Genomic DNA, 13,657 nt, shown 5'->3' on the forward strand with positions numbered 1-13,657 from the left:
TGATGTGACAAATAAAGATGATTCTGATTCTGGGTGAAATGATTGGTGTTAACCCATTTTGGGCGGGAACCCCTTTTGGTGTTAGCATTATGTTATGCTTTAGCTATTGAAAAATAGCAGATCTACAAGCTCATAGCGTGCCACCGAGTGGCGCGCTACGAGCTTATAGGTTTGCTACTTTTTTGAACGACTGACATAGAAACATAGCTTTTTCAGAAAAGTGTCAGGATGTAGAAGACATTTTTAGAATCTGATCTCAGGTCAGAATGGTGTTAAAGAGTACCTGCCCGGTTCAGGTCGATGAGGGTCTGGCTGCGCTGCTCGTCGTGCAGACTCTTTCCGCTGTCCTGCTCCAGCTGGATCTGCTTGATGCGGACCGACTTGGTGACCACCTGGCTCCTCTTCCTGCCTCCCAGGTGGCTGTAGGTCAGCGAGCCGTCCACGGCGATGGGCCGGCGCTGCTGGGTGATCTGGTAGCCGGCCTGGAGGTCGCAGAGAGAGAGACCAGAACCGGGTTTTTGACATGCTGGCTGGTTCTTTAACCCATTCTGACCGGGCACCCATTTTGGTGTCAGCATCATGTTATGCTTTAGCTATTTAAAAATAGCAGATCTACAAGCTCATATCGCGCCACCGAGTGGCGCGATACGAGCTTGTAGGTCTGCTATTTTTGAAAAATCGAAGAGCGACTGACATTTTTTTAGAATCTGATCTCAGGTCAGAATGGGTTCATCAGACCAGTGTGTTGTCCGGCGGAAACCTCGTATGAATCTGATCTCAGGACAGAATGGGTTAAACATATCGTCGTTGTTGGGCAGAAACCTCTTATCTCCGTATTCGACCCTTTTGTGTTTTCGAGGGGCGCTAGCCCCCTCCTATGCCCAGCTTTCTGGGTTTGTGTCAAGGACTGTCTAAAGAGGACAAGACGTGAAGACCGTACGGGCGACGCCATGTTGCTCACATGGTGCTCCATGGAAGGAAAGAAACATGCGCAATGGGCTATATGCAGCCAACACTTCCACGTTCAGCTTCCTTGGTCTCAACTGCGCATGTTTCTTTCCTTCCATGGAGCAGGGTTGCCAAGTCTGCTTATTTCCCGCGACTTTTGGCTTCCTTTTTTTCCAGAGATCCTTTTCTTTTCTTTATAGGCTAATTATTAGTATAATAAGTTACTAAAACATTAATTATCATAGACATACATAGTATTTATAATGATAAATGCATCAAATCTTTTTTATTAGGATTATATGGTCATATTATTGGGTTTGTTTTGGCTTGTTTTTGGAGGTGGGTTGGCTTATTTCTGTCACGAGTTGGCAACACTGCCATGGAGCAACATGGCGTCGTCCGTACGGTCTTCGCGTCTCGTCCTCTTTAGACAGTCCTTGGTTTGTGCGAACACAAACATTGGCTTGTGATTGACTGATCACCCCATAGCGATGATTTGATTGGCTGAGCAAAGTGAGGGCAGAAAAGTGAAGACGCCGAAAGTGATTGGCCCGGAATGACATTTGTGAATGATTTGATTGGTTGAGCACGGAATGTGATGTATGATAATAAGACACATCGTCCCTCACTTTACAGGGTTGTGATTATTTTTTTGTAAATGAATGTCCTACTTGATCATACTACACTACAGCGTCACACATGAAGCATCAAACATAGCAGCTCAAAACGCGGCGCAAAGTGCAAAGCAACACATTTTGAGGTTGTAGATGTGCTACATTTGTTATTTGAATCCAGAAAAGTAACCGTTTTGAACATACGAGGTTCGTTTCTACCCGACAGAGACGACATACTGTTACATTAGGTTTGGGGTTGGTGGTGGCTTAAAAAGGTTAGAGGAGCACGTTTGTGCCCGTAAAGAATCCTTGTTCAGGCCCAGGCCGTAGCGTAACGGTCTGGGCACCGGACTGGTAATCCAGTCGCAGTGTGCCGCGGGTTCGACTCCCGGACCCGACACGGCCTTTACTGCATGTCATCCCCCCATCTCTTTCCCGTTTCCTGTCAGCCTACTGTCTGTCCCTTCAAAAATCAATAAAAGGCGTAAGCCGCAAAAAAAAAAAATCTTAATAAAAAAAAAGAAAAAAAAAAGAATCCTTGTTCAAATCCCCACATTGGCAGGAAAAATCCGGATGGGGAAGTGAATGAATGGCCACCACTTACCCCTTCCAACACCGCTGAAGTGCCCTTGAGCAAGGCACTGAACCCCAAAACGTCCGGAGTGGAGGCTGCTCAGTGGGCAACAGTAAAAGACTGATTTCTGGCCTGGGCCATGGCTCAGCGGTCCAGGCACCTTGGCTGGTAATCCAGTCTGGCAGTGTGCCGCGGGTTCGACTCCCGATCGCGACGGCCTTTACTGCATGTCTTTCCCCCATCTCTCTCCCCATTTCCTGTCAGCCTACTTACTGTCTGTCCCTCCATAAAAAATATAAATTGAAGGCGAAAGCCAAAAAAAGAAACATTAACTGATTGATTTCTTATACAAGGTATAATGATTCATCTCTGAAAAGACAATCCCCTGTTCTCCTGCCAGACACTGCCATCAGGTTTATTAATCATGATAATCAGCGCCGACTGTGAAACAACGCCCTCCCTGGTGAACTCAGACTGGCAACGTCTGTGTCACCTCTTCAATCCCTTCTCCCACAGTTGCTTGTGACTTTTTATTATTATTATTATTTGTTTTTGATTTTTAATCCGAACGGAGCTGAACCCCCCCCCCACGACCCACTCTGTTCCAAAGCACTCTTTTCCACACGGCGGTTTGTTGACTCCGTCTCTGTACAAGATATTGTGTAAACCATATATGGGCTCAGAAAACACCAACCGCCGACCGTTTATTGACTCAGAAAGAGATCACAAAACAGTGGTGGCTTAAGTTGGCGGCATGGCTGGATCCTCGCTGGAGGCCAGACGAGGTGTGTGAATTAAAGAGCGCCAGCGGCTGTTGGCACTCGGCACGTCGTTGGGAATCATTAGCCGGCGCTGGAGCGTTGCCACAGCGCTCTCTGAGGCTCATTTATACTGTAGCTGCGTTAGTTACCGTGTAGCACAGTGGTTCTCAAACCATTTCATCATGTCAAGGTACCGTGTAGCACAGTGGTTCTCCAACCATTTCATCATGTCAAGGTTCCGTGTAGCAGTGGTTCTCCAACCATGTCATCATGTCAAGGTACCGTGTAGCAGTGGTTCTCACACCATTTCATCATGTCAAGGTACCGTGTAGCACAGTGGTTCTCACACCATTTCATCATGTCAAGGTACCGTGTAGCACAGTGGTTCTGAAACCATTTCATCATGTCAAGGTACCGTGTAGCACAGTGGTTCTCACACCATTTCATCATGTCAAGGTACCGTGTAGCACAGTGGTTCTCAAACCATTTCATCATGTCAAGGTACCGTGTAGCACAGTGGTTCTGAAACCATTTCATCATGTCAAGGTACCGTGTAGCACAGTGGTTCTCAAACCATTTAATCATGTCAAGGTACCGTGTAGCAGTGGTTCTCACACCATTTCATCATGTCAAGGTACCGTGTAGCAGTGGTTCTCACACCATTTCATCATGTCAAGGTACCGTGTAGCAGTGGTTCTCACACCATTTCATCATGTCAAGGTACCGTGTAGCACAGTGGTTCTCTCACCATTTCATCATGTCAAGGACTTCCAAAAACATATGCATTTGGCTGTGGACCGCCCATCTAAAAAAAAGCTTTAGTGCCAGATTTGAAGAAAAATAAAGAAAAAAATGCATATTCAATAATTCGCACACATTATTTATGTGACTATGTCACAATGTTTAGAGTACCAGTAGGGGCAAAAGTGGCACTGTTGTGCTAGAAACAGAGAGAGAGATAGTGTTGAACTGTTGCCTAAATAGAGAGAGAGAGAGAGAGAGAGAGGGGGGGGGGGAGAGAGAGAGAGAGAGATAGAGAGAGAGATAGTGTTGCACTGTTGCCTAATTAGAGAGAGAGAGAGAGAGGGGGGGACCACTGGTGTGTCACACTGAAAACAGACGATCTACAAGCTCACAATGCGTGCCAGGCAGGCACGCATGAGCTTCATTTTCAGTGCGAGACAACAATGGCTACTTGAAGCACTCACAGAGGCCGAGGGATCTAAATATTTCATCCGCCCAGAGGTATAGTGAGCAACGTGCCATGCCCTCCCCTCCCCGAGTTATTGCTCCTTGACTGCGTTGCTACAGCAACAGCGTCGCAGGAGACTAAACACATTAATTAATACTTTTAGACTTATTGGCGTGCTAAAGGATGATGGGGAAGTGCGATGGCGAGGGAATGGGGAGATTCTGCATATTGTACCTGATCTGCATATCGTCGCTGTCGGGCAGAAACCTTGTATCTACTGTATGTTTTTTTTGTTTCTTTTTTCATGAATGAGTGCCCACCTTTGCCACACTACAATGTCACTACTCACTAGGGTTGATCCGATCACATGATCAGAAATCGGGGACATCCCTAGTATCAATATTATATCCATATCATGATGTTAGATTGGATATCGTCTGTGATTTTGGATATTTTACTATTGTGATATGGCGTCAAGTGTCAAAATCTAAATGATCGGATCGGGAGCAAAAACAATGTGATCGGGACATCCCTAAATGTCACACAATAGTAGCAAAAGTAGCCGGTCTACCAGTTCTGGGTGCCTGACACAGAACAGAACACAGGTACCTTTGGTCGCCTCATTTCCTGACAAGCAACCGTTTTGGACATACAAGGTTTCTGCCTGACAGCGACAATCTGATGAACAAATCCCCATTGTGCATGTTGCTTCCTTCAGGAGAAAGAGACATTCATTGATGTCTGGCAGAAACCATATTATTATTATTTTCCTTGTAAATGAGTGACCTGCTACATGATCATAGCCCAGCGTCAGACAGAAGCATCAAAAGCAGCAGATCCACACGGTTGCAGTTCTGCTACTTTTGCAGTTGAATCCTGAAAAGTAACAGTTTTGGACATAATGACTTTTTCCACCCAACATAGATGGATAAACCTGCTTGCCGTCGCAGCCCTTTCTACTATGGCATAACCCTACACTTACACGTAGTGTCTACAACGACATAACCATGTTTATTGAAATAAACTGTCATACATTTACACCGATTGGTCCATCATCACCTCTCTCTTCTGCTGTGTAATGTGTTGGCATGCTCTGAATGAAGAATCGTACCATCACACCTGTATATTACCGTATTACTGTATATGCCTGCTAAACTTGAGGTTTACGGGGGAAATCCAGTGCCCATAATTGCCCGTTAACTCCTCTTTTCTCACGCAGTGATAGGGATATCATACTTTCACACTAACACGCCCCTACTGCTAACATGCCCACATCAGGAATGCCATGTTTAAACCTTTTTTTAAAACCCATTTTCTCCCAATTTAGTCATTATGCCAATTAATTGTTTTGTCCGAGGCTTAAAGGTATTTAAATATATATAGACGCTCGACAAAGCCGGATTGGAACAGACAACCTCGGCGGTGGTGGGCAGACACTGCACCACTGCGTAACCCAAGGGCCCCTGGTTTAAACCTGAGCTATACGACGTCGTACAATGGTGTCAACGACGTGTACTTTGAGCCAAAGTGCATTGAGGAACTGCAGTCGACTAGGAGAAAACACTGGCCTGAGCAGTTAGGGGACCCAATGTGGCAGTTTCAACCTAGAGGCCCACAGTAAGAGCACATTAAAATGTATGCAACAATACAATTTGATAATTAAAAAGAATGACAAAAATAAAATATAAATGTGGCTACCATTGAACACATACAGTAGCAGGCAAGAACCGAAAACAAGTCCCATGGCGGAGGTCATGTAAACAAAGTACATTGACATGCATTGTCAATGTCACTGAAAACATGTTCCAGTTCTCACAAATGGCTGCTTATACAGTAGTTTATGCACACATACAGTACAGATGCAGCACATTAAGGCAGCTTGTTAAAGGCTCGGGGACAATTTTGCATTTCGCCGCATATTCAAACGTCGGCTGTTAACGAAGGGGCCATTTAGGCCTGATGTCGAAATAACAGTCTTCTGAAAGAATATATATTCAAAGATTTGTGCCGCATTTTCACAATTAAAAAAAAAATAGCAGACCTACAGGCGCGCTATGAGCTTGTAGGTCTGCTATTTTTCAATAGCTAGCTAAGTATTGTTAACCCATTCTGAACGGGCACCCATTTTGGTGTCGGCATCATGTTATGCTTTAGCTACTGAAAAATAGCAGATCTACAAGCTCATATCGCGCCACCGAGTGGCGCGATAAGAGCTTGTAGGTCTGCTATTTTTTGAAAAATCGAAGAACGACTGACATTTTTAGAATCTGATCTCAGGTCAGAATGGGTTCATCAGACCAGTGTGTGTCCGGCGGAAACCTCATATGAATCTGATCTCAGGTCAGAATGGGTTAAAACACCAAAACGGGTTCCCAAGCCATGTTTGTCTCAGACAGGAATATATTCCGGCTAAACAGACGGAAATCCAGTCTTCTCACACCGCACACCATTTTCCCCAGTGCTACTATGACTGTGTGTGCAAATAGTGTCTTTCACTAGCTCATTTCTCAACCGTTCTTGGTCAAAACCCCCAGGAAAAGGGATTTAACTACAACCATTTTAATAAAGTACAGTATACACGTGGATGTAAATGAATGTGTATGTGCCACTATGTGAACTATATATATATACTGCTACCCTGCAGTATGTCTGATCTCTGATCACAGCATGATGTAAAGTCAAACTCAATAATTCAGTGATTTATTCATAAGTGCAATACGGAACATATCTGCTAGCACTCACTTTCACTAAATGCAATAAATATGATGCATTAATTTATCTAGACGTTGTTACACTACTAGCCTCTATTATAAAGGCTGATACAGCAACACAGACATACATTATTCATGTTAAACTATTGACTTATTGTGGGCCTGCTGCAGCGAGCACACTGTATATAATAAATCCTTGTATATTCTCACAACTTTGGCACCTACACACTTTCACTAAGAAGCTCTATTCAAACTGTTAAACAAATACAGCTTACTGTGGACACATACGCCGATACGCTCATCATTTTCTCTTTGAAATGTTTTATAGGTTTTTTTTATATTTAACTTCAAACACCTCGAAAGGTGAATATGGTGAATATGGTCTATAGACTCTATACACTCAGGATTTGACAGCATACAGTATTTTGACTCGTATGAGTATACGCTGTCCGGACCACGCACTGAGGAGCAGGTGCCTGACAACCTGCGTGCCTGGTGATAACGTTTTTACTATTTAACCACGCTTCTGCCTCCCATCACTAAGTAACTGATATCCCACCCTTACACCCGCACCGTGCCTCGCAACGAGATTCATTACACTCATTAAACAAACGTCATGGATTCTATATAGCCAGGCCCGCGTCTGTTTATTTGAAAACTTAATATTTCAAGAAAATTGTAATTACGCGCTCATGCCGGTAGATTAGTGTGGAGCCATTGGGCCGTGTTATTAAAGAGCTCTTAAAAATAAACTTTACACGCGTACCGTACGTCCCTGCCTGCAGTCTCATTTCAAACGAGGAACGGCGAGTCGGCGCGAGCCCCGCTTAATCAATTCATTCTGCATGCCGCAGAAATGTAATCAGATGAATATATCAATAATGCACAACTCGATCAGGGGATATACGTTTCCACTGGATTAATTTCTCCGTGCCCCTTGGTCTCGGTGTTGATTAATTCTTAGAAGACGTGGATTATATTTCAGATGTTGGGCCTAATGTGGAAGTCTCCCATTATTAGCCTAAATGCAATTTAACGGCTCCGACGACTGCTCATCATCAGGCTGTTTAACCCATTCTGGGCGGGAACCCCTTTTGGTGTTAGCATTATGTTATGCTTTAGCTATTGAAAAATAGCAGATCTACAAGCTCATAGCGCGCCACTCTACGAGCTTGTAGGTCTGCTATTTTTGAAAAATTGAAGAACGACTGATGATTTTTAGAATCTGATATCAGGTCAAAATGCGTTAACGCAACACTGGATCAGACGACTCTTTACTGAGCAGATGTGTAGCAACGCAGCCTGAAGTCTCCACAAATGGCTGACTGGATCAACAGGCATTAACAGAGCGCAAACAATGGATTACACATGTAAATATAGACACATGCCACACCCACACAACAACAAAAATAAATAAAGGAAATGATCAAATCATGCGGAACAGCAAGGCTCCAGTGAGGATGTGGGACATCAGGTCAACTTGTGATAATTCCCAATGAAAGACTGATTGATTACGGTGTTAACTTCATTTTTTTTAGCAGTGCCAACCGCTCCTATGAGTGACTTTGTGTATGTTGTATGTCCCTCTGTCTGTCTGTCTGAGCACGGACAGCTGCAATACGGCTGGGTGACCTAAAGTGGCACTGTTGAGCAGCGTGGTCGTGTGTGTCTATATGTATGTCCCTATGTAAGTATGTCTGTTTAGGCACGTGCGCTCATGCACACACACACACACACACACACACACACACACACACACAGTCTGTTTAGAGTACAGGTGACAAAGTGGCGCTATTGAACTTCACACTGTGCACAGGTGCATGATGGGAAGCTGAGTTTTTAGTGTAACACCAGTAGTTTTTAGTGCAACACCAGCACAGAGCACAGTGCAGTACAGACTACGGTGTAGCACATGTCATGCACAGGTGCATGATGAGAGGGACTACAGTATACAGGGGAACCGCACGCAAGGCCCGACGGAGCATTAGTCCGACATGCCGACATGTGCTGCTCCCGTGCTTGCACTTATGGTTAAGTTCCGACAGTCAATAGTCTGACAGCCAATAGTCTGACAGCCAATAGTCAGACAACCAACAGTCCCACTATTCAAATTTTCTGACAACCAATAGACCAACAACCAATAGTCCGACACCCCGACAGCACAGGTCTGATCTTTTTTAATATAATCTACTAAATCCATTAATCTGATTAACCACTTAAGACCTCTTTCATAGTTTGAAACGAAAACAGCCGACCTACAAGCTCACATCACAAGTTCACAACGCGTTGTGCGACACCTGAAGTGCGTTATTTGTCTATGGGACCCGGCGACAGTCGAAACGCGAGTGGAGGAACATTGTTCAATCTTTTGGAACGACACTGTCCGGCGATAGCCAATCAAATGAATGTGTTGCTGTGTTTACCCTCCACACAGAACGGTGATACGTTTACATTACATACCACAATGACAGCAGGAACGCCCACTAGGACTTTTTTTTCCGCCCAGAGTCGCCGCTGTTTTTTCCCCTTTACTTTTTAGCGGAAGGAAAGGAAACGCAACGATGAAGCACAGCCGTTTGAGACAATGGAGGCTCAATTTAGCGCTCGCATAATGTTCCCCAACGTCTCACTCACAGCCGTCACAATGTGCCATAATCAGAAGGTTGTATGGAGGAGGTCAAACTCGGCACAAGGCCGTGATCACTTGGTTTGGACGTGCGTTTGCCCATTTTGGGACAGTCTAATCTAGGGATGGTATGATATTGTTGCCTAGAAACTTTTCATGATTTTTCGTAAATTAATGGCCTACTTCGTCATATCACAGTGTCACGCAAAAGTAGCACAAATAGCATATCCACAAGCTCAAACACACATTTTGAGCTTGTAGATCTGCTATTTTTTTTATTTGAATCATGAAAGGTCACAGTTTGGGATATAATGAGGTTCACTTTCCACACAACCGTAACGATATAAAAGTTTCAAACACAAACCTTTTTCCATATGAAGCTCTAAGAACCAGAACTGTCTATCAAACTGCAGATGAAATGGAAATATTGATCTTCAGACTGAGCTGGCCCTGATTCAATCATTCACGTAATGTTATATTGTTAGGACATCATGGGATAGTATAATCGATGAATATGAAGTGAAGCTACTGTAGCGAACCGTGACGGCAATCAAAAGTGATCATTACAAGTAGCTGGGTCATCAAAACAAAAGGCTATCGTTCCGAGTTCAGCCTGTAATCTGGGAACCTTTAAGTGTAATTTAAGTGTCATTCCCTGAAGAAGGCCGAAAGGTCGAACTCGTTGGAAAATAATAAATATACAGCATCGTGGCTACGAGTGTGCAGCCTTTTTCTCATTTTAACCTTCAAGTGTAAGCCAGTCATTTGCGCGTGTCAAATAGCGTCCATGATTCCAATCTAGCATGGTTGTGATATAAGGAGGTAATTTTCCAATGAAGACCAGCCTGCTATATTATGATATAAAACACTGTGGCGTGTAATGTGTATCATACTTATCGGCAGTAATACGTCAGAGAGCATAATGACAGACAGAGTCAAAAAGTTTATGCGTGGAGGAGCTGCATTCCTACAAATGAATCTCCATAATCCAAAAGAGATAAAAAGCCTGCTTCAATCACCCTTTTTAACAAACAAACAAACAAACAGTACAGTATATATTCTGACAGACACGTCAGACAGTACTGAAGGCCACAAGTTGCTGTGATTGACAGTTCTCGTTTTTGCAACTATGTCTATGTCAGACAGGTCTGAATGGCTATCTAAGTATCTTTCTCTCCTAGGGCCGAGATGGGATTCATAATCATGCAGAGCTACTCACTGGTTGGTCGGCGTAGAAGTAGTGCTTCCTGTCAAACAGTGACTTCCTGTTGATGGTGCAGTTGAGAGCCAGTGCCGTCATGACCGCCGCCTCAACACACCTCCTGTTCAGGACCTGAGGACACATAACATATAATACAAGTAAGACGCGCAAACGCGGGAAGCGAACGCAGCTCGTAAATGGAAATAACAATAATTAGAATAAATTACATACTTTTTTAAGGTTTTCTTTTTAAAGTTCTCTTTTTTTGTGTTTTAAAAGTTTTTTTTTTAAGTTAAGTTTTTCTTTTTCATTTTAAGTTAAGTTTTTTTTTTAAGTTACGTTTTTTTTAAGTTAAGTTGTGTGTGTGTGTGTGTGTGTGTGTGTGTGTGTGTGTGTGTGTGTGTGTGTGTGTGTGTGTGTGTGTGTGTGCGCGTGCGTGTGTGTTTTGTGTGCTACAGCTGTGCCCTCTGGTGGCGGGCGGGTGGTGTCACAGCGGGACAGACACACACACAGACATGATCTGCAGGGTCTCATAGTTAGTGCTCATTGCATTCGCAACCATGTGTATGCTACGCTGTCTTGCCATATAACTTGTATGGTAATAAAACTAGGAGGTTTGAAATAGCCAATAGCCAATTATGTACTGTACATCCCCGACGTGGGCGACTAAACAAAAACTGTAATTGTTCTTTAACCCATTTAGACCCGAGTTAAAAACATTCACTTTGAAAGAATATAATATATTCAAAGATTTGCGCCACATTTTTACGATTTTTCAAAAATAGCAGACCTAAAAGCTCGAGCTATGAGCTTGTAGATCTGCTATTGTAGATCTGCTATAGCGGGTTCCCGCTCAAAATGGTATAGTTATTAAACCCATTTTGGGCGGAACCCCTTTTTGTGTTAGCATTATGTTATAATTTAGCTATTGAAAAATAGCAGATCTACAAGCTCGTAGTGCGCCACCGAGTGGCGCGCTACGAGCTTGTACTGCTATTTTTTTATAACCGAAGACACTTTTAGAATCTGATCTCAGGTCAGAATGGGTTAATAATGAAACTGTCAGGATGTAATAGACATTTTTAGAATCTGATCTCAGGTCAGATTCTGCAAACAATCCTTACCGGTAAAGTGCCAGGTAATGACGCATCAAAAAGGGACACCAGGGAATTAGGCGGTGACATGAATCGAACCGGAGCCCCCGAGAAAAGCTTTGTGTTGGACTGGATCTGTGCATGGATCTCCAGCCCCACCACGCTAACCAACTCCTGGGCAGCACTACAGTACAAATAAGACAAGGATGAGCCAGCAGTGGTACTGAGACAGGACAGAATGATATATTACTCATTTACATTCCAGATTAAAGAGGTTTTTGTTTGCGGCACAAAGCCTACCTCAAAACTCATCACTAATTCTAATCCCCCTTTCTGCCTCGTTGTTCTTTGCTCAGTTTTTAGCCTTTTTAACTAGTTATTCTCTTAATAAAGACAACGTTCTTTCTTTGATTTCTTCTGCTGTGTAATGTGACTTTGAGTACCAAGAAAAGCTCTATATGAAGTGGATGTTAATATGATTACATGCTCGTACAAGTACTGTGTGTGTGCAGTGAAATGATGATGTGAGATGATGATCTGCCAGACTGCACTTGCAATGTCCAGTATCAGAAACCTCTCATCTCCATATTTTAACTTTCTGTGGGGTTTTTCATAAGTGAATGCCCCACTTCAAAAGTAGCAGCTCTGCAAGCTCGTGTTGTTGTGAGGTTTCCACACGACAGAGACGATATATAATCAAAACCAAGTATAACAATACAAGTATGGTTAGGTTATAATACAAGGGTATAGTCAACAACAGTAAGTAATAAAGTGTAGACAATTTTAAATAACATTTATGTGTGCATCACCTATCGATCATAACTATCATATTGTATCAAGTGTCATTGAATAAAGTGATCCAAGCAAGGCTGATACATCATTCTACACTCATGCAACAGAATGGTGGGATGTGACCTCTACTGAGCTGAGGATCAAGTGCAGATAAAATATAAATAATGTACAATACAAAATATATATTATAGGGGGATAAAGGAAACCAGACTGAAGTACTATAAAGGCAGAGATGCATCTCACAGTGAGGACCACAATGGAAACAAGTCCCTTTTTGTGGTATCCTTTTAGCAATCATTGTAAAACAATCGTACCACTGGCAAACTGTTAATAAAGACATTAAAGTATTCAATCAATCTACCAAGTCACAGATGCACTTTTGACTGTGCAGTGTGCAGTGTGCAGTGTACAGACTAGTACTGTACTGTACCTTTTTCTTTTCAGCTGTGGTTGACTTTTGCATCGTGGAACGCACGTGCCTATTAGCCTGACGACGCACAGACTGTGTAATGTATATTTATTAAACGACATCGGTTTGTTGATATTAGAGAGAAGCAGGACTCCAGAGGAGGCTGCCATGTTGCCCGATAGCGGCTGCTGCTGTCGTGGAGGATTATGGGGGATGAAGTTTATTTGGGCGAGCCCGGTGATAGAAAGTCATAATACAGAACTACAAAGACCAGAATTATCAGGGCATCCTCCTTCAGAACGTAACCAGCAGTGTTGCCAGATTGTATGAGAGAAACAAGAGACCAGGTCTATGAAAATAAGTTCAAAAGTAAATTCATGCATAGCAGATCTACAAGCTCGCGACGCGTTGTGAGCTTGTAGATCTGCAATTTAAAAAAAGATAATAATCGATTCACAAACTTGTATAGGGGTTACTTGCATGCCATAACATGTTTTCAGATGGGGGCGGGTGGGCTGCAGACAAATCACAAATATATATATCAATTTGGGGGTCCTTGACTTGAAAATGTTACCAACATTAGGAACCAAGCAAAAAAAAAAAAAAAAAACACAACCCTCAACTACCAAAATGTGTAAGCAACTTTACAGGAAAAACCATAGATATAAAAAGTCACTTATAATGAGCGGACATGGCAACACTGGTAACCAGTTTCTTCTTCCGAAGCCGGGTACG

General features: G+C 43.1%; 2 protein-coding genes across 2 annotated transcripts in view; both read right to left on the bottom strand.

Moving 5' to 3' along the window:
- Positions 1 to 13,022, bottom strand: part of gatb (glutamyl-tRNA(Gln) amidotransferase, subunit B) — a 33,429-nt gene extending 20,407 nt beyond the window's left edge. The window contains exons 1-4 of the mRNA XM_083766172.1: positions 12,944 to 13,022; positions 11,752 to 11,905; positions 10,646 to 10,759; positions 284 to 482 (exon numbers count right to left, since the gene is read on the bottom strand). Coding sequence (XP_083622298.1) covers positions 284 to 482; positions 10,646 to 10,759; positions 11,752 to 11,811 — 373 coding nt within the window. The 5' untranslated portion in view covers positions 11,812 to 11,905; positions 12,944 to 13,022. The remainder of the gene's footprint in view (positions 1 to 283; positions 483 to 10,645; positions 10,760 to 11,751; positions 11,906 to 12,943) is intronic.
- LOC310859021 (uncharacterized protein) overlaps positions 1 to 13,657 on the bottom strand; it is a 428,722-nt gene that overhangs the window by 54,575 nt on the left and 360,490 nt on the right. The gene's annotated exons all lie outside the window — the stretch shown is intronic.

Source organism: Protomyctophum parallelum (genome assembly GCF_964188405.1).
Source record: "Protomyctophum parallelum genome assembly, chromosome: 5".
In the NCBI taxonomy this organism is placed as follows: Eukaryota; Metazoa; Chordata; class Actinopteri; order Myctophiformes; family Myctophidae; genus Protomyctophum; species Protomyctophum parallelum.